Raw genomic sequence first — 20,678 nt, forward strand, 5'->3', positions numbered from 1 at the left:
CCTTTTTATGACTTGGAAGAAAAACAGAATAGGAAAACGCAGCAGAAGATGGTAACAGTTGTTGTTTATGTGACTAAAGATTTGCTGGTGAGATGCACGCAAATTAGGACTATTTTCTTGCGGAAAACATTTCAGAATAACAGCCTGGAAACCAAGAAGATCATTTCAATTATTACACAGTCCTACAATTACTTTATTTCTTACAGAGTACTTGCAACAATGACTTGCAGTCGAAATACAGCCTAACCTGGGGTCCTTCTGTCACCTGGAAGTAGCATTGTGGGCCATCATTTCGCAGTCCCACAGCAGGCCAGCCTTCACTGGCTTTTCCCCTGTTCTTTCTTTGCACTCATACCATGTCCTTTTCAGCCAGGTCTTCAGTCTCCCTGACACCCTGAACCAGGGGGCAGCTTTCTCCTGGTTTGGAACAAGTTCTGCAGTACTGGAGTCAATGTTGTCTCCGCAGTACGGTTTCTGGGAAAGATATTGGTGATTGTACATTAATTTCCACTTAACCTCTAGGTCCTATATGAAATGTTGTGCCTGCAAAGACAGGAGAAGCATATTTATTGGGGCTGAGGATTAACAGGTGATACATGCATTGCTTCTCAGTTAAAGGTTTAAAAAGAATGTGATACCTAAATGTTCGGTATGTAAATATAGGCTCACTGTGCCTATGGAGAGTAACGTGGGCATTAGCGATTTTTTTGAATATACTTGAAAATCCAGAATTACAATCTCATAAATCAACTAGGGTATTTCTGATGAACTATCTTAAGCTGTCCTTCCTGGGGGTGATAGACAAGTTGTAGGTAGTAATCACTTAAGAAAAGTGGCTAAGATTTTTATTTTTTTTTTTGATCAAGAGCATTTATTCTCTCTAAAGTTTCGATCAGGACTGATGACAAAAATAATTACTATTCTTTATATGTCTGACATTTAAAAGTCTAAGTGCTTTTCTGATAAAAGGCTCTGAAATAGAAACACCTATTATTTTTTGTTGTGTAAAATGTAACACGCAGTTGAAACTTGCTGTTCCTTCCAGTTATCTAAACATCATTAAGCCAGGAATATAACACTTAATAGTTAAATAGTTTCTTCTCACAGTAACACCCACAGGGAGAAAGTTCCAGGAGATTAAATCATTAAATGAACCTTGTCACATCAGCTTTGTGGGAGCAAGGATCTTGTACCTTGTGGTGAAAGACAATGGAGGCACATCAGAAGAGCTGATGGAACCCCAAGGGCCCTGAAGGACACTTGGTGCCCTGCCTTGCCTCTGGAAGTTGGCTGTCTAGCAACCGTTTCTTGGCTTCAGGGTGTGAGTTTACGTAGATAGACTGCTTGTCTCCTAGATAGCTTGCAAGTGTTTGGGGGTTTAATTTACCTATTTATTTTTCTTTTAAAGAAAGGAATCTTTCTCAGACCACAGTGTTTTATTTTTTCAACTAACTGACTTCTTTCTAAACACCTGCAATAACCCGTATTCCTCAAAGAGCTATTGGTTCAGTTTACCCAGAGCACAGTAGCTTTAAGAATGTGAGGAAGAGGGGAGATCAAGCCCAGGATGTATGTGGGGGTCAGTGGGAGCATGAGAAACCTCAGAAGAATTCCATCCAACCTTTGTAGTGCTCTTTTGGAGAGAGTAGATGAGAGAGGAGTGGGACTAGACCAGTTTTGCCAGAGGTCTGGGAACCATGTTTTTGTGGAAAGAGGCAGGTACAAATTACTACGCTCAAGGATCCTGCATGCGGGCTTGAGGGGCAGATGCTTGGGAAAGCAAGGGAATGGGAGCAGGCAACGTAGAGGAGGCAGGGGAGTGGGGCACAATGTGAAAGAGAAGGTGTGAGCACAAAGTAACACAGAAAGGGACCACTCAGTCTAAAAAGCGTGAAAGCTCAGGATCCTCACCTTGTGCTGCTTCCTTGACAAAGCTTGTTTCCCAACAGACCTTTCACATCTGTAGTCTACTCAAAACTGACTGTGGAAATTACAGAAATTCCATCTGCTGCTGTTAGGGAAAAAGGTTAAAGATGCTTGAGAGGTGTATTTCCTCACAAATTCCAGAAACTTTCTTCTGCAACCTTTAGAATCAGCAAGGTTTTGCTTCAGTTCCAGTAAAGCTGGCTCGAAAGCTGACCTTTTACCTCTTAGAAACATATTTTTCTTTTATTACCTTTTCATGTCTATTTTTAAAAGAAAACTTGTCCTTTCCAGGACTCTATTTATATTTCTGTGTAACTTTTTAGTATTATGAATTCATTTTAAAGGCAATGTTATTGTTAAAATTAGTACTCATTCTTTTTCCTGAATTAGATTCATAATGCACGTGAATCTGGCTATTTTAATAAATATTTTAATTTGCTGAAGATAGTACTATGACTAAATATTAAGGAGTTATTTGTGCCAAGGCTGAACTCTATGGTGTAAATCCTGCGTGAATAAGAGACGAAAAAGACCCATTTAGAACATTTTCTTGTCTTAGGTGTAAGAGGTGTTCCTGCATTAAACCAAAATTTGGTGCTGACCAAGGGGATGGGGGTGGTAAAAAACCCAAAACAAATAAAAAACCCCAGAACAGAAATTCCCCGTCCAAAATAAAATTATAATTATTTTTATAATAGATAAAACCCATACTTTTTGAAAAAAAAATCTTCTTTCTGGAATTGTAATGCGTTAAATGGGGAGCAGGATGGTTTCTTCAGCTAAAATAAGGGTGTCCCGGTGTTCCTCGTAGAAACACGCTGGGTGTGGGATCCGCCAGCAGCGCCGGGCTCCGCGAGGCAGCAGGACCTGCCTCTGCACCGGGGCTCCCGCAGCCCGGCGGCAGCGAGCGGCCACCGCACACGTCTCCGGGCCTTCGAACCCCGAGAAATGGAACCCGGGGGGGGGCCGAGACACGGCCACCAGGCCGGGCGCGGGGGCCTCGGGCGGCCCAGCCAGGCAGCCTCGTGTGGAGCTGCCGGGCGAGGCCGGCGCGGCGAGGCCAGGCCCGGCCCCTTCCCGCAGGGACCCGGCCGCCCCGGGCACGCCCCCGGCAGCCCCCCGCCCCGCAGGCCGCTGCCCGGCCGCGCCTTCCCGCGGCGGCGGCTGCGGAGCGTCCGTCCCGCCCTTCCCGCCCCGGAGCGCGGCGGCCCCGCGGCGGGCGGGCGGGCCGACGCTGCGCTGCGCGGGGGCGAGGCGCGGATAAGGCCGCCGGCGGGCCGGGGCGGCAGGGACGGAAACGCCGGGACTTCCTCTGGGGGAGGCCGGCCCCGGGGCGGTGCGCTCCCCGCGGGGGTAGCAGCGATGCGGGCCGCCTGGGTGCTGCTGGCGGCGCTGGCCGCCCTGGCCGCCTACTACGTGTACCTGCCGCTGCCCGGCACCGTGTCGGACCCCTGGAAGCTGATGCTGCTGGATGCCACCTTCCGGGCGGTGCAGCAGGCGGTAAGCGGCGCCCCGGCCCCGCCGGCGTCACGGTCCCGGCTGCGGGGCGGCGGGCAGACCCGCCTCGCCGGGCCGGGTTCGCGCCGGGGGGCTGCGGTGCCCCCGCCGGGGAGCGCGCCCCGGGCATCCGCGCAGCGGGAGCGGCGTCCTCCGCGGCGCGCAGCGAGGGCCCCGCACGGCCCTGCCGGTGCCGGCGGCCCGGGGCCCGAGGGGAGCCGGCACGGCCGGGGAGCGGCGCCGCGGGCAGCCCCGGCAGCTGGGGCGGCGGGGGGAGCCGCTGGCATCGCTGACACGCGCGGCCGCAGGGGCAGGAGCCGATCGGCGCCGTACCGGGTCCTGACCGCACCGGGGAGGGAGCGCGGGGGCCGGGGGGAGCGCAGTGCCCCGGGGGCCGGGCGGGGGGTCAATGCCTGCCGGGGCGCAGGCAGCTCCGGGCAGGGCCACCCCAGGCTGCTGGCCGTTCGCCCCCACCCGTACCTCGGGTGAGCCCACTCCGGTGCAGCTGGCATCCCGGCATCTCCTCTGGGACTCGTGGTGCTGATGTTACCCGGCGTAGCTTACTCTGGTTTCCAACTTGCAGGCTGTTGGTAAAAAAAAAAAAACAATAAATTAATGGCATCTATTCTGATGTACTAAGTGTGCCCTAGGGAAAGAAGACGTAGGGAAGCTCTTCCAAATATTAAACGGCCTTGATCTGGCATCCTATCACTAAACACAACTCTGAATGATTGGGTTTTGTCACAAGGCACACAACAGTTGTGTCACTTCATGATGTCTCCCTCATGATGTCTCCCTCGTTTTCTGCCAACGTTTCCATGCTGACATGAAACAGATCAGAGGTCACAAACTTTCTGATAATGGCTTTAGCTGGGAACTCAATTTTCTTTTGGAATAGCCTGGTCCCTTACAAGGGCTGATGTAAGGTACTATGTATGTGAAAGGTTTTGGGGTTTTTTACTTTCCTAGCAGCGTTTCCGTTTACTAACTTCATTCTGAAATGTACCAAATCTTGTGCCTTCAGTGGGTGAGAGTATCAGCATATTCAAAATGGGATCCAGTGAGTTAATGCACAGAGGGCCCACAAATGGGTACCAAAAGGACGAGAGGGCAGCGTACCTTCTACATTCCTAGTACAGTAACTGCAGATGCTGGGAAGTATGAGGAGAGTGGACCACACAGTGCTCCAGGATAAAACCTGTTTGCTTGTACAGGATAAAATCCATTTGCTTGCATACCCTCCCCTATGTCTGCTATGAAATTTATGCAGCCATGGCCTACAATAGCTTCATTCTTCAGTAAAATCTATGGCTTGACATTCACTTGCTCGGTCTTTAACGTGAGTAACTGAACAGCAAGTGCTCAGCTTGACCAAACCCCCTGGGAAGCACGGCCAGGACCATGATGCCCCCCCAGCATGCTGCCTGCAAAACACGCAGTCATGACTCAGCCAGGAGCACCTGAACCAAGGCCATAACCTCTAGCTGAAGGAGACCTATCTTTAGAAAATCGTATGACTGACTATATATATATAAAACTATTAGCTGATGTACACATTCAGTTTGTTTATGTGGTATGCTGGGCATAGTCAGATGAATTTAGCCTTTAGAATAGTCAGAATGGTGCCTTTAGCCTGAAGGCTGAAGGTTATGTCTTTTGGGTTATTCTAGAGGTCATAATCCCACGAGGAGTTGGCAGGACACAGCCTGGCAGGTGGCAGCTGGAGCAAACTGGCAGGCAGGGCTGAAGTGCCAGCATCTGTCCCTGCTCTCCGGGGTGGGGAACTCTGTTAGGCGGAAGTGGCAATTTCTTAGTGTTTTGCATCTCTGGTCTTAGAAATAGGAATTTCTATAGCAAGAAAAATTACTAAACAAGTAACAGTTCCTGTAACAGAGCTTACAGACCAAAGGAAGGAACAAACGAGTTTTACACAAGCATAAAAAGTGAGGCTTTAGGGGTGCCCTGAATCACACCACAGGTAAGCCTTGGGGCGTTTGTTCCTGGAGAGAGCGAGCGAGAGAAGGTGCTTTCCTGGTGTTCAGGAGTCTTTCATGACTGCCATTAAGAAGGAACTGTGTGGACTGAAGCTAGGATTGTAAAAGTTAAGTTTGAGTATTTACTTTGTCAGACAGCTTTTGTGTGTGTATATAAAATAAAGTGTGTGTCCCTTCTTAGGGCTCAGCTTCCCCTTTTTTCCTTTACCGGCTATTGCAAGACCAGGCGGTTTAACATTTCTCTAAATGTGACCACTGAACTTTCACCTGCTTCGGAGTGTATTTTCAGCTTGCTATTTATTACTTTCCTTTGTAGGTTTGATAGCAGCCAGAAGTACATTTCTGATTTTTGAAATCTCTGAAATGTACTGTAAGCCTTTTTTTCCAAGAGCAGGAAACAAACTTCATGTGCTTCAGATGCAATTGATTGTCTCTTGCTTATTTTGAAATGGATTTGGGAAGACACTGACAACCAAGCGTGACAATTTCTTGTTGGAGATTATGTGTTTGTTTACTCAGCACAGTAATACTCATTACCAAAAAAACATAGTAAGGTTGTCGCTGGCTTTCAGCGTACTAATGATAAGGTTTTGACATTTCCATGTAGAGTTTGGTCCCAGTCAGCTACAAACTTTTTACAAGCTTGGGACTGACTCAGTGTCCTGGCTTAGCATGAGACACTTGAACAAATGTTCGAGTATAATCACATGGTTAAAAAAATGTGTAATGCTTATAGGGCAGTGCCTGCAAGTAGGTTTCAAAACCTACTAGGGGAGGGATCCGAGAGTGTTATTCTAATCTTAAACTGGGAGGGAATAGAGATAGGAAGAGATGAAGTGCCTTATCTGAGGCCACAAAGATTCCAGTGGTGGAGCTGGAAACCGAGCTGGGTTTTCAGAGCCTTGTTCCGGCACCCCCTTTAATGTCCTGTGCTGCCCCAGAAAGAAAGCAGAGACACTTAGACTGTAATAATAAATTAGTTCATTATATTAATTTAATTAATAAATTATTGATATATTAATACATAATATTAATGAATTGATGTTAAAGTGCTTAACTGAGAATGAGAGTAATTTGCCTCTTTCACCTGTCTTAAAATGGGACATGATAACACAGAAAACTGTGATATAACACAATTTTAGATCAGAAATTAAAAACTATGTATACATTTGTATACAGATAGATCAGAACTTGGCTTCACTGAAATTTGGACAAACGCATAAAATTAATTATGGGATTGAGCCATAGAAGAAGGGATAGTTATTGTTTTACTTGGACAAGAAGTGTCTAAAGCAACATTTCATAACTGTGCTGTTGACAGCTGGGTCAGTACATGCGTTTTTCACTTCTTCCTCTAACCCTTTCCCTTATCAGAGTGAAAAGAGCAGCATATGTTTATCTAATAAGTCCACAGAAATAAATTATTTCTGAACACCACTGTCAAGATACTTGCTATTCTGGTGCATGGCAAGAAAGAAGGGAGATTTTTTTTGGGGGGGGGGGGGGGGGAGCTGGGACAGCTGTTAGCAGAGGTTTGGAAGGACAAATGGGTTGGCAAAAAGGCCATCAGATAGACGTATATGGAAGAAGGTAGACAGCTGTACAGGGGAGAAAACTATCCTCGTATTTGTCCTCATCACAGCCAAGTGATTCCTCATGCTTCTCTACCCCTCACTTGCTTTCAGAGTAAAATGTAGGGCATGGGACATCAACATCTAGGATTATAGAAAACAGTAATCAGTTTTTTTCTGACATTTTAATATCTCTCTACCCATATATTTCAGAGTATGTGATACCTGGACAGATGTAAATCATAGTTGTAGCCGGCCAAGTAAGTTGTTGATGTTTCTGTGTGCAAGATCATAGTCTTGGAATTGGTTTGCAATAAACCAAATAGTTAGTTGTGTCACGGCGGTCTCGCAGCTGTGGTACCTGAGCAGAAATTGAACAGCACTGAAAGTCCTGTTTGCAGCAACAGAGAATTTATGTCTCTAGGATAAAAGCAGATCATCGTGAGTATATGCACCATGCCTCACATTAAAATGTAATCTAGTTTCTGCTTCTAATTAATGATAAAGCAGTCACCTTGGTTTCTTTTCAGTTCTAAAGGAAATTCATAAAACTAAGAGCACTTGTCTTTGAGGACTGTTTTCGTACAACAGCATTAAAAATACATAATCTTTACTGGGCAATAATGCACCTGCATTAAGAAATGGCTCCATAAAATAAAAGAAAATAGACATACACCTTTAAACAAGATAAACTGCCTGAAATGCACACAAAACAGTATGTTGTGTGTGCAGCTAAATGGGGAAATGATCTTGTTTATTTTTCACTAATCTCTATTACTGACTTCAGATGTAGTTGGCATTTTGGACTCCAGTGTTATAGAAATGTATTTTGCAAAGTGATGCCAGAATTTATGATAGTGGCTGCATCTTTTAAGGTAGGAAGTTTAGCCTTCAACTGTTTGGTTGCCCAGTTCCAGCATCATTAGTCATTTGAGTCATGAGTGCGATTTGGCTCAGTCCTAAGTGGTGGTGTATGAAAAGAGAGCCTTAGCTGTTTGCTTAATTCCTGATCCTGCTAAGGCCTGAAAGGTCAGCGCGGGACCTTGGGTCTGACCAGCTGCACAGGCTATAGAGGAAGCAGCTGATGCATTGGGCTCGGCTTTAGAGGCATGCTGCCTTTGTGCGCTGGCTGCATGCGCCCTGCTGCAATAGTTTCATGGCTAAAGGTCAGAGACATGAAGCCGGAGAGTGTCAGCCATGGAAGTCACATGAGGACAAAGAATTCCAACATGCTGAGTACTGTTAGAGGTTAATAGACATTAGCAACAGAAAACATTTTTTGATTTTTTTTTTTTTAAATGAAGAACACATGACTCATGTAGAGTACAAGTCCATGAGGGAGGTAAGCATAAAAGCAGTGAGCATTTGGGATTCTTCGTGAAATTCAGCCGAAGAGCTAATCCTATTAGTTTAGGGACACATATTGGTGATTAAAGGACACATATTGGTGATAAAATAGTGGTGCCTTAGTAGAGCAGTACTTTGTTCTATTGTCTGCTTTTTATCGCAACCCTGCCACCTTTCTTCACTTATTAAAAATTTTCTCCTGCATCAATTAAATCTTTCAATGTCTGAGGGGTACCTCACCAAAGAATTTACCAGGAGGAAGGTGGCAGTCTTGAACAGTTTCATCTCTAGGGCATCCCTGGGTTGTCCCTGCCTGAAAAGCTCTGATATGGGGATGTCCTGGGAAAAGAGGAGGAGGTCGTGGCTGTAGTGGTTGCTTTGCCTGATTTGTTGGAGAGCTGGGGAGTATTACAGCATGAGCATAAATCACACTGCTGCCAAGGCAGTGCGGGATCACGGGGAGCCAACAGCCCCAAAATGAAAAGCTGCAGTTGGAAATGAGCAATAGATTGTCAGCAGGGCTACTGTAATATGTCCACAGCAGTTATTTGCTGAATTGGCTCAAATGCCAGCAAAATACTCACATTTGCCTTGCTAGCCTGTCTAGCCCTTCTCTCCTGGGGCCCTCCTGCTCATCCAGCTCTGCTCGCTTCCCAGCGGCAGAGTGCTCCTGTGTGTCAGCCCATTACTCTGTCCAGCCCAGAACACAATGAAGTTCACTAGCCACATTTCCCCAGTTACCTGTTCAGAAAACAAAAGTGTTTTTTCAGACAGATGCATAAAACCAGTCGTTACCCGGGACAACCTGGGGCTGTGACCCAGACCAAGTGATGTGCCCGGCACAGCAATTCCAGGCTAACTGCCCACAAGGCTTTCATCTTTATACTATCTCCTCTTTTCTGTGCGTTGGTCTTTAATTTTTCTGTAGTCTGTTAATTTTCCCCCTTGTCCTTTTGCTTTCTCTTCCTTATCACTAGCTTTTGTTATTACAGCACTGTTTTCTCTCCCTTTTCACCAGAGAGCATCACCGTTTCTCTCTTCTATTCCACATGCATATATACGTACGCACACATCATTCCCAGATATATTGAAGCGCTATATTTGATAGCCTGCAACAGTCCTGCATGTTGGCACAGGAAGGACAGTAAAAATTGCAAATACCAGCAAAGAGCAAATGAGTTATTGCTCATGTGAGATGACTGGATACAGTTTGGTAATGGATTTAAGGCAATCCAGCTGTGGACGGCTGCCAAAAGGCAGCATCCTTTTCCTCACTCCCTCTTTCCTGCCTTGGGTTATCAGTAAGATGGTGACCTGGCTGAAGGTTCGTGTTGTTTCTCTGTTTTTGCCGGGTTCAGGTTGAGCTGGTGCAGCAGGGTCACGCCGACACAAGAAAAGCCCAGCCAACAGGATAGGCATGTCTGCCCTTGGGGCGGCAGCTTAGTCCTAGAGGAGAGTTATCCAACCGTTCAACGCGTCTTCTTCTGCCAGTAGTTATATCACAGGGTGATATTACATATCTATTTTAAATATTTATTTATAGAGAAAAAAAAAATCTTATTTGTAAGAACTTTGGACAAGACTAGCTCTTTGCCAGCAAAAAGTGCAATCCTGATGCCTTATAAATGACAAATAGGCTGATTAAATATACTTACAAAGAATCAGTGTGATAAGTGCTTGGCAAAAAAGCTGCCTATGCCTAACGAAAGGATTGGGACTGTTGCTATCGTGTCCTGATGTACAAAGCGTCTCTTCCAGGTTTTTGTGTTCTTGGAAAGAGTGGCCTATTATAGAAGAAAAAATAGGCACGAAAGTGTGTGATAACCTGCAGATGGCCACAGTGCTCTGCAGTTTAAAGAAAACACTTCTTGGTAAACACCACCAACTAGCCTTGAAAAGAAAACATTTCTGATTCCAGGGAACATGTGGTAATCTCGTCTACAAAGAATGTGAACTCAAGTGGGAGAAAACTAAAATGGGATGTCTATTGCAGCACAGTCAGTCTGAAAAAATCTCCAAAAATGTTGTTTTCCCTGGCAGTATTTCCAAAATCTCTTCCCAGTGGTTACCTTCCCCAGGAACCTCCACAGGGCACAGGGAGGATCAGACTTTCAGCTGGTTACAGCAGCAGCAGCCCAACAAATTACATGCCAGGCTGTTGGTAGATGTATTGCTCTTCAAGTTTCAAACTCAAACTGGGTTTTCCTGTGGGAATTTTTAAGTAAGGGGAGAAAAGCATGATCTGAAATTCAGAGATACAAACAGCCTTGTGAATTCAGCATTTCTTCTTGGCAGGTGGATACTTTGTGTTTCTTCTCCTAGAGAAAAGCCTTCCAGGATGAAGAAGTGATGTTCCATTCAAAAAGCATCAATTGCCACAAACTATCTCAGCAGGGTGACATTACCACAAGCTAAAGCAAGAAAAGAAAGTAATATTTTTTTTGGAAGTGATTTCCTCTTCCTGCTCACATAGCAGCCCATTGTATTTGGCATAGATTTTGGGGGGAAAAGTATGAAAGCTTGTCTTTTATCTACAGCAATCTGCAGTGGAAGTGGGGCTGGGCAGAGCCTTTTCTGTACACCACCTCAATGAAAGCCATTTTTTTTTTTTTTTTAAATTTATTCAAACTCAGGATGACATATTAAAAAGTTACGTGTAAGGATCTGGGGCTGTAGACCTAAGGAGACAGATCTTCTTTGGCATGGATGCTGCTGAACGCTTCAAAAATTACTTTTCCTCTGGAGGTGTGTGTTTGCCTCCATTAGCCCTTCTTTTGCTGTCAGCAGGCAGTCCTGGCAGGGAAGCTTGGCACTGAAAGTGGCTGTGAAAACAGTACTATGCAAGTACGGTAAAGAAAAAGTCAAAAAATTAAATAACTGTCCATGTGAACAGGTAATAGAAACCAGAAAGAGACTCTGAAACTCTTTACTTGCAAAATTATGTCTGTCACAGGGAGCCATACACAACGGAAATACTTTGCATTTCTGGTACCACCACAAAAACTTTGCATTTCTGGTACCACCACAAAAACTTTGCCTGTGTGGCATTGCCCTCTGCTGGCACCGCTCTGAGGAGCTTCCCAAGTGCTGGTGAGGGTCGTCTCCTTTCCGAGGGGTCTTCTGGAGGCAGGGATCAGAGCGCTCATTCACAGTTGTCTTGATCCACATAGTGCTCATGGTTTGATTTATTTTGACAACAAAGAATCTTTTATGGACAGGTTTTTGTTTTAATACACCTTTAAAAGCATTAGAGACCTTTAATAATTCATTTTCCAATGAATATTCTAAGAATCCATATTCATTTTAATACTGGACCTGCCCTTTGAAGACTGTTGCATTGAACATCAATGCGGTGTTGTATGATATGCTCTGAAGTGACAGAAATCTCCTTTTTTCTTCTTTTTTTTTCCCCCCTAGTGTCACCTGATTCACTATCTGAGACTCAGCCATCACTTGATAGTCCTGAATTATTTGATTTGTACTTTTGACAAGCTGAAGTCTGTCTCCTCTGAAGACATTAACATCACGGACACTGTGTTTGATGGGGTGGAAGTCAGAGTGTTTGAACCTCCTGCTCAGCCAGATGGAAGGCTCAAGCGCAGCGTTGTTTACATCCACGGAGGGGGCTGGGCCTTGGCAAGTGCACGTATGTATCTGCCCGCAATTAAATGGGATTCTGGTCTGGTTTTCTCCTAGCAGAAAAAGCCACAAGATGTTTTTGCCTGTCAGGGCTGACAGTTTTGCTAAGACGTACCTGAATTCAGTAGTAACTGTCTCCACTCTGTTAGATCAGCTCTATGGAGGGAAGGGGAACAATATCGTGAACACACAGCAAAGAACACCTATCTTATCTGCACGTGAGCTGTAAAAGGACCAAAAGGTTAATTTTGTTACATCCTGAGAAGATAAAATAGCTTACTGTTTAAATTCCTGAGATGCCTGGATGGGCTGTTAGGGCCAGTCCCCCCTTTTCTGTGGTCACGTGCAAAAGCCGAGCCTTTGTGATCAGGATCCAGTGACTGCATGTGAGGGGTTTGCCCCATTTTCACACAGTAATTAGAAGAGTGAGCTGAACAACACCGTCTGTAACAACATGGCTAATGTTTGGCTCTTAAATAACACATAGCTGGGAATATGTGCTGCTGATCACGCACAACGGGAATCGTGATGGGGGAAACAGGTAGGGGTCAGTTCCCGTCCCTTAGGGGAGCACTGCCACTGCTAGCAGAGATCACCTTGAAAATTAATGCTGTTTGCTTCAATTAACTTGGAAGCCACAAATGTGGTCAGAGAAATGAAGGTATAGCTATAGATAATGATAAGCTACCCACTTATCCTTCCATATCGTACAGGAGAAAAGCCTTGGGAGGAGAAACGACATGTGGTTTTCATGGCTGCTGCAAGATCCAGGGCCGGCAGGAGTCTTCCTCCTTTTCCTTCCCCACTGCTCCTCAACATCATGAAGTCCATACAGCCCTGATGCATTCTATGGCTTCATCTATTTAGAGAAAAAAGAACATTAATGGGGTTTTCCTAATTGTTCCAAAACAAAGACCGTATTGATTGCATTTGGCCTATGCAAGTCACTTAGACCATGATCTCAGTGAGATTTAGGTTCCTAAATAACTTTAAAATCTGGCTTTCACGTGCCTTTGGAAATCCCATCTCTCTGTCCTATAGTCCTATAGCAGCTATTTTTGCTCCTCGTCCTACAGAGGAGTTGAGGTGGTTTCCTTAGGCCAGCCTAAGGCATGTTTCTCAGCGTCCTGCCTGCCTCATTCGTTCTGTAACAGTTTGCATCTGACTGTTGTGCAAAAAGTTTATATTAAATGACCACGCTTTGTTTGCATGACTAACTCCGCTATGTCGGGTGCTATCCTCAAGTCCCAGATGCAGAAGTTAATGGCACAAATGTTACAGCTAAATGTTAAATTCTAAGACTAGATACTGTAGAAAATGCTTAGTGTCTTAGTGTATTTTATAGTACTGGGAACCAACGATTAAGTAACCAGAAAGGAATAACATTAAAGAAAATCAGTCCACTGATAAACAGCATAGCTGTAATTAATCCTCTCTTAAATGAGTAGTTCAGTTGGCGTTAATAGGGCAACTTGTTTGAATCAGAGCAATGTGTGCTATAATAAAATGAACAACAAACAGTGACTCATACAGCGATAACTAGCTCTGGATGCTAATGCCCCCAAACCACTGGGTACCTTAAATTTTGCCAAACTAAGAGAATTGTGGTAGGCGGATGAAGTGACGTACCCCAAATCACCAAGAAAGAGATGAGAAAGAAAGCATTAGACTGTAGTACTTGAGTCTACAAAAAGAGAAAGCTACAAGGCATGAATTATGTTCCTTCTGCTACAATATGTATTTGCCACTTTATCTATTGCAAGCTGATCTCACTTAACTTTGCTTATATTTGTATGATGTCTTTATATTTTCTGAGAAGGCTTACACACAGCTTTGCAACTGTTGACATAAATGGACTCATACGTCCCTAACACCATGTCCTATCGTTCCAGGAACGAGTCTTTATAACAATCTCTGCAGAATCATGGCTGAATCTCTTAATGCTGTCATCGTCTCAGTTGAGTGAGTAATCTAAAACCAATCAAGTAATTTTAAGGTATTAGAAATATGTAATGTAGTTCTTCTAGCTTTTCCCTTCTTACTAGCTTGCGTATAAGGCTTTAACTCGGACAACAATTCTCTAATGCCAGTCTGGTATTTATATCCTTTTAAAATTTCAACAAATTGGAATGGCATCAAAAATTCATTTGGGTTTCTCAGTATTTCAGAGGTCGTTTTAGAAAGCAGAAATGTAGGCAAAAAAAGTAGCACTGAATTCAGTTGGACAAATACTAAAACGCAAATGTTGGTGCTTCTTGCAATTGTATCTACATGTAAGGAGTGCAGCTGAAACCTGAGGTCACTCAGGTGCCAAGTTGTGATTCTGTAAATACTTGTGAATGTTAAAAACAGTCAAACAAAAACCCCAAACACATTGGGACATGATATATACCTGCAGGAAGGCTGAACCGTGTCTCAGTACCTGCTCACATAGCAAGAGGCACTGTTCCCATCCTCGAGGGTCACTCCACTGCTGCAAGGCGTATTTTTAGTATATAGATGTAAAGTAATGTTTGTATACATACATGGCATTAAAATACATATAGACAGACTTGAGGGGGTTTTAATATAAACCACAGTTTTTAAGTTATATCGAGCAAGGGTCTGCAACATAAAAACTATCAAATCCTTTCACCCCTGCTCATTAGTGAGAATACACCGTGGAGGCTGGCAGTTTCCCTGCCGCTCTCTCGGTCTCCCAACGTTCCAGTCATCTCATTTAAGCCTTGTGCTCCACTCAGGAGCCGAGGACTGCCAGGGTGCCGGACAACAGAGAAGCAGGGCTGCTTTTTAACACACTGAACAATCGCAAGGTAAACAAACCTCTCAACTAGCTAAGTTACCTAGATGACTCCAACTCGATTAGCACTTTTCCCATCCTTACTGTCAACTTCAATATTGCCTTTTGCAAACCAAATCACTTGATGTAATTACTCAAGTTTCCCACCTGCAGTTGATTACATACCAAGCTCTGTGATCTAATTGCAACTTAATTATATGAAGTTACTCATTCAATACTTATTATAGCGTACTTTAAAGGGTCATTTTCTTTTTTATTATTCTTTGTTGTTTATTAGCAGAAACAATGAAAACTAAAAAAGCAGCTGTTGGTTATTCCAGGCAAGCAGTGATCACAGTATTGAAAACTTCCTTATTATTCCTTTTTTGATCTATGGTGGTATAATTCTGCCTGTTTCTCTGAGTTATTGTTTACCTCTTCTCCTTAGCCATTATATCCTTCAGTCAAGGCGTTTGTACTCCATTAGTGAAGTCTCATTAGATTTCTCATTGGTTTAATTGCGCGTCTCTCTTTCATGATCTATGCACAGTCTGTTACGCAGTTTTGCGAGGTGTTCCCAAAGGATGCACTTATAATTCCATATATGCAGTGTATAGATCACTTTCTGAAAGCAGCTGAGATTTGGACTTTGAAACTCTAAGCCAAGTTTGAAATTTATTCTGCCTATGAAACTTTTTTAGCTTACATCCTAAAGAAAATGTTTTGAATCAGAAAACTGAATTTTGTTTTGGTCGGCTCTACTGAGAATATGTAAAATCTGTTGTTTGGAAAGCTACAAACAGAAGATGAGCTTTGTACCAGAAGGCCTAGTAACAACTCTTAGATTACAAATTATTCAGCGCATATGAGCAGACTTCTCCTGCACTGCTGTTTGAAAACTGAGAAAATCTCGTGAATGGGATGCAGCTGCTGGCTCTTCCTGGGCAGGCTGTTTGCTCCCTCCGTGCCTCAGTCTCCCCACTTGCACAATGGGTATGTTTCTGCTCCTCTGCTTGGTAAAGGAGAGGAATTATCGCATCTGTTGCCTTGGAGCAAACTGGTATTACATCACTTCTTGGCCATAGTTTATTTAATGGTATAGAGGTACAGCCAGGTTCATTCTCTCCTGAGCAAGCGTGAAAATTTGGGAAACAGAACTGCTTAGGTGTTTGGCTCAGCAGAATCGGTTGGGCGTATGAGACTTACTCCCCCTTGTTCTAGTTGAAGTGGGGATTTGGATCAAAAACAGTCTGATTGTAATGACTGCCTTGCCAAAGGTGTTTTAAATATTCATTCATTTTTATAATGTATGATGAAATCCTCTATTGGGAAATCCCAGGGAAGTGCTGCACAATTTTATACTACTTGCTATTATTCATGTCTAGTAGGTTCATATTAATCTTTCAGAATTAAAGCATTAATTATAAGATTAAGTCTTGCAGAAGTATTACGCACTTCATATTTTTCCTGTAGTATTTATCCTAATGAAATAGTTATTTGCCATTAAGGAACAGCTGATATCTGCTATTAATCCTGAAGGAGAGGTACACTGGTGGTAATAATTGTCTCTCATCTCTTTTGTTTTGTAGATACAGGCTGGTGCCAGAGGTGTGCTTTCCCGAGCAATTCCATGATGCTCTTCGTGCTACTAAGCATTTTTTGCAGCCTGACGTTTTAGCTGAGTATTCAGTTGATCCAAGTCGAATTGCAATTTCTGGCGATAGCGCAGGAGGAAATTTGGCAGCTGCTGTATGTCAGCAGGTAACATCCAGCACCTGTTGCACTGCAACAGCCCCTAATTCCGTGATGCATATAGGTTGGCAGAGTCTTTGTGCTGCATCATCACAAGGTCGTATACCAACCCTGAAGGCAGGAGAGTAGAAAACCAGCATCTAGTCACTTTACAGAAAAAAAATGAGTCAATCGCAATATGAATGAATCGCATAGCTTGCAATGTCTTACTACAGTTACCGATTGTTATGGGCCAGATTTTAAGAGCAAGTAGCTAAGTGACATTTTTTACCCCTTTTGCTGGTGAATTCTGTTTTCTAAGTAGGTAACTAGGTACATGTGTAACTTACCAATTTAGCTTCCTATTTTTAGATGCTTGTCTCTGAAAATATGTTTTTATTTCTTTCAAATACAAAGGAAGGACAAAAAATACAATAAATGAAGCTTAATTCTTCTGTTATTTTCCTGTATCATTTTGTAGCAAGTTTAAGGAATCTTTTTTTTAGTATCTGCCATTTAAATGTAATCTGAATTTAATCTAGTTAAGATTTTAAAGGCAGCCTGGAGCAAGTAATAATATTTTTCATGGATGACTGAAATATTATTATTAGCTTTTTTCCTATTGCCATAACTATTGGTGATAAGAATGCGGATACCATGTCCAGACAACTAATTATCATGACAACCTTGCAATATTCAATTAGAGCAAAAAAATTAATGAGACAATTACACTATACATTTCAATACTGAGGCCTGATAAACATGATAGTACCATGGTTTGGAAAAAGCATTCCTAATTTGTTTTCCTGATGCATAATTCTTTTTAAGCAAGATGAGATATGGTAGAGCACCGTGTATCTTGTGTAGAAGATGAAGCAAAACAATTAGGGGGCACCAAATGTGGAATTGGTAGGCTCACATCAAATGCAGGTGGCAGGGTCAAGTCAGAGAAATGCTTTTACACATGGTGAGCCTTTGCTAGAGAAAAGAGTGGATACCAACAATTTCCATATGCTGGAAAAAAAATACTAGGTAAATTCATGGAAGAAAAATCCATGAAAAGCCGTTAAAAGCAAGAATATCTCCTTTGACTCATTAAGTCCTTCAGTTGCCAGTTGTTAAACTGGACACTGTGTTAGAGAAATGCCACTTTACTTACCCTTCAATAAACTTCTGCCACTGATTTCTATTGGAGACAGAATACTGAGTATGCCTGAATGGCCATCCCTACAAGAGAAGAAGATCAGGCTGCTCATATTTCAGACAGAAGAGCAACATTATCTGCCTAAGAGCAGAATTCAGCCTAAAAATCGTCACATGAATGGTTGCTTGTATGAAGTTCTAGGTTGATATTGTATTGTTCATTTTCTTTATAATCCCAGTTCTAACCTGTATTTTTCCCACAGCTCAGCAAAGATGAACACTTGACCATCAGACCGAAACTGCAGGCCTTAATTTATCCAGTCCTTCAGGCATTCGACTTCAATACACCTTCCTATCAGCAGAACATGAATATGCCCGTCCTTCCTCGTTATGTCATGATCAACTATTGGATAGATTATTTCAATGGTAATTACGACGTGGCGCACTCACTGCTGATTAACAACCACACTGCTCTTGACGTTGGCCAAGCTTTGTCTTTTAGAGGGCGTCTGAACTGGACATCTCTCCTGCCTTCATCGTTCAAAAAGAACTACAAGCCTGTAATACAAACCACAGGCAAGGCTGAAATCATCCAGGAGATACCGGCGCTGCTCGATGTACGAGCAGTCCCGCTCCTTGCGGAAAATGAGACACTTCAGCTGCAGCCCAAGACTTACATCCTGACCTGCGAGAACGACGTCCTGCGAGATGACGGGGTGATGTACGCCAAGCGCCTGGAGAACGCCGGCGTGGAAGTTACGCTCGATCACTTCGATGACTGCTTTCACGGCTGTATGATATTCACCATTTGGCCTACCGATTTCTCTGCAGGCATTCAGACCAGGAACAGCTATATCAAATGGCTGGACGAAAACCTCTGAAGAGAGCGTCTCTCTAGAAGATGCAGGGTGTGTAGCTCTGGTGGCGGCTCTTGCAGAAGAGCAAACAATGAAAAAGTGCACTTTCCCACATTCTGACTTCATCCATTCAGCTGCAGCTGCTGGGGGTATAGACCACTAACTACAGCATTTTCTAGATCGATTGGCCTTGCCCAGCAAAGTGTTTTGAGAAATACTGTTTCAAACGTTGATCTTGATTTTTTTCTCGTTCTTTCAGATGATTACTGCCTAATACAAACAAATCTTAGGCAGAGAGATCGGCATTCCTGTAGCATTCTTAACAGGCTCCCACTATCAAGCTTTGACTCAATTAGGCACAAAGGCCTCGCTTTGCAAATGATGTGAGGTAAAGCCAAACACCTACATCAAAATACTTCAAACCAGAGCTAGTTTTCAACAGTGGTGAGCACCTGATGTCAAAGAAAGTGTGAGCACTCACCTTTGACAGCAAAGCAATGCATTGGAATGTCAAGCAGGGATTCAGGTGTTAGCTTTTAGGCACACAGATGAATGGCTTGTTTACATTAAAAAAAGAAAAAAAGAAAAGAAAAGGCTCTTCTAGGCAGTTGAGATGATGCTGGACAAGTCTCTTAGCCAAACATGTAATTCAGCTTTGGAATTTGGTCTTTATTACCTTTTAGTTATTTATACTTTATAAAAGCACAGCACTCAATATATTTTCAATAAAAAGTATTATAGCATACATGCAAATGTATAGGATAAAATATTATGTCTAGCAGCAGAATCCAGGTTGTTTATGTGAGCGAGCTTCAAAGCTGACTACTTATTTGGCTAAGGAATGTGACTTCACCTGTGTTTAAAGCCCCCGTTGTATGACCTCCCTACAGAAAATACTGAGCTTACAAAAAATAATCTGCTGTGTGGTTTGCACTAATGTTTTTAATTAATAGAGGAAGGTTTTGTTCATTGACTTTTCTTTTGTGCTTGTAGTGTTTATTTTATTTCATGCTTCCTGGAAGGACGGGAGCAAGCAAATAGAAGTAGGTTCTAATCTCTATGGAAGATTTAAAGCTGAGCTTTGCAGCTAAACTTTGTTTGTCTTCTAGACTGACCCACAACACCAGGTAAGATGATCTCACTATCAGACAGCAAATCTCTACAGCTTGAGCCAGTCTGTAAAATTCAGATAGGCAGGACAGGGCAGTGAAACCACTTTGCAGCAGTGTGTATGGTCCAGGATGCTTACTGCTTGCAGAAATGAAGGTTGTGTCAAAAAGCCCGGTGTTTCTAGGCAAAGAGGAGTGAATAGCTGCCCCATAACTGAACTAGTAGATTAAATTCCTCCTTTAGCTTTATCACAGGCTTCCTGGGGGACCCCAGGAGAACAACTTCATCTCCTTCTGCCCCACTGTCTTCTTCTGCAAGAGAGGGAGTAGTAATTTCCTACCTCACAAAGGAGCTGTGAAGCGAGTTCACAGATGTTGGTGAAGCACAGGGATGTGATGGTGACTGGCAGGCACTGAACAGCTCCCGTAGCTTTTGACTTCCCATCCTTCTGTAATAGCTGGTGCTGAGCAGCCTGCCCCATGATGGGTGGTGCTGGGCTGCGGGTCCTCCTGGGCGGTTAGCTCAGCTCGGTCCTGGCTCCCGTCACAGTACCATAAGGTGAGGCTTCTTGGCTGTTGGGAAATCACGACAAAGGCAGTTTCATTAAAGCTTTGCTCATGGCAGGATTCTGAAAAGTTATTTAAAGTTTAAAAAAAACAAAAACAAAAACAACAAAACAAAACCTCAACCGAAAACCCAAAACAAAAAAAGAAACCCAAGAAAAAACAAGATACTATTAGATCAAACTGTCTTCTATCATTTAAAATATATATATTTAAAATATACAGAACAATCCACTTCCACCGGTATTTAAAGTAAATAAGAGAATGGCTTTGCTGAATCATTGCTTCCCAGAAACATCAGGTTGTTAATGTGGTTGTACGTATTAAGAAAAGCTATTAATGAGACACGGCTCTGATGCTGGCTCAGTCATGCGGGCTGAAACTCATTTTCTGGGCATGGGTTCACACAGAGATGACAAGGCAAAGCTTTTTCAACAGTGGCCCAAATTCTTCTTCCATTTAGATTGTTACGAAGACTTGGTGGAATGAGAGCAGCTGAGCGACAATCTGAATCAAAACAA

General features: G+C 43.4%; 1 protein-coding gene and 1 long non-coding RNA gene across 4 annotated transcripts; one reads left to right on the top strand and one right to left on the bottom strand.

The window, feature by feature from the left end:
• Positions 1-160: 160 nt before the first annotated feature.
• Positions 161-17,965, bottom strand: LOC119156902. Of its 3 annotated transcripts, XR_005107307.1 has the most exons (9): positions 17,874-17,965; positions 17,644-17,711; positions 12,090-12,833; positions 10,990-11,171; positions 8,920-10,119; positions 7,214-7,349; positions 3,904-4,007; positions 1,912-2,011; positions 161-474 (listed from the first exon to the last, which is right to left on the bottom strand). It is a non-coding gene; the product is annotated as an uncharacterized LOC119156902 (long non-coding RNA). The 3 variants fall into 3 exon arrangements; XR_005107308.1 differs by lacking the exons at positions 17,644-17,711; positions 17,874-17,965 and adding an exon at positions 16,209-16,336; XR_005107309.1 differs by lacking the exons at positions 17,644-17,711; positions 17,874-17,965 and adding an exon at positions 14,367-14,787.
• Positions 3,165-20,277, top strand: NCEH1 (neutral cholesterol ester hydrolase 1). Its single transcript, XM_037407308.1, has 5 exons — positions 3,165-3,426; positions 11,753-11,981; positions 13,867-13,936; positions 16,343-16,514; positions 17,891-20,277. Exons 1-5 carry the CDS (start codon positions 3,289-3,291, stop codon positions 18,506-18,508), a joined length of 1,227 nt encoding a protein of 408 aa, XP_037263205.1. The 5' UTR covers positions 3,165-3,288; the 3' UTR covers positions 18,509-20,277.
• The last annotated feature ends 401 nt before the right edge of the window (positions 20,278-20,678 follow it).

The sequence above is a fragment of the Falco rusticolus genome, chromosome 13 (genome assembly GCF_015220075.1).
Source record: "Falco rusticolus isolate bFalRus1 chromosome 13, bFalRus1.pri, whole genome shotgun sequence".
Classification (NCBI taxonomy): domain Eukaryota; kingdom Metazoa; phylum Chordata; class Aves; order Falconiformes; family Falconidae; genus Falco; species Falco rusticolus.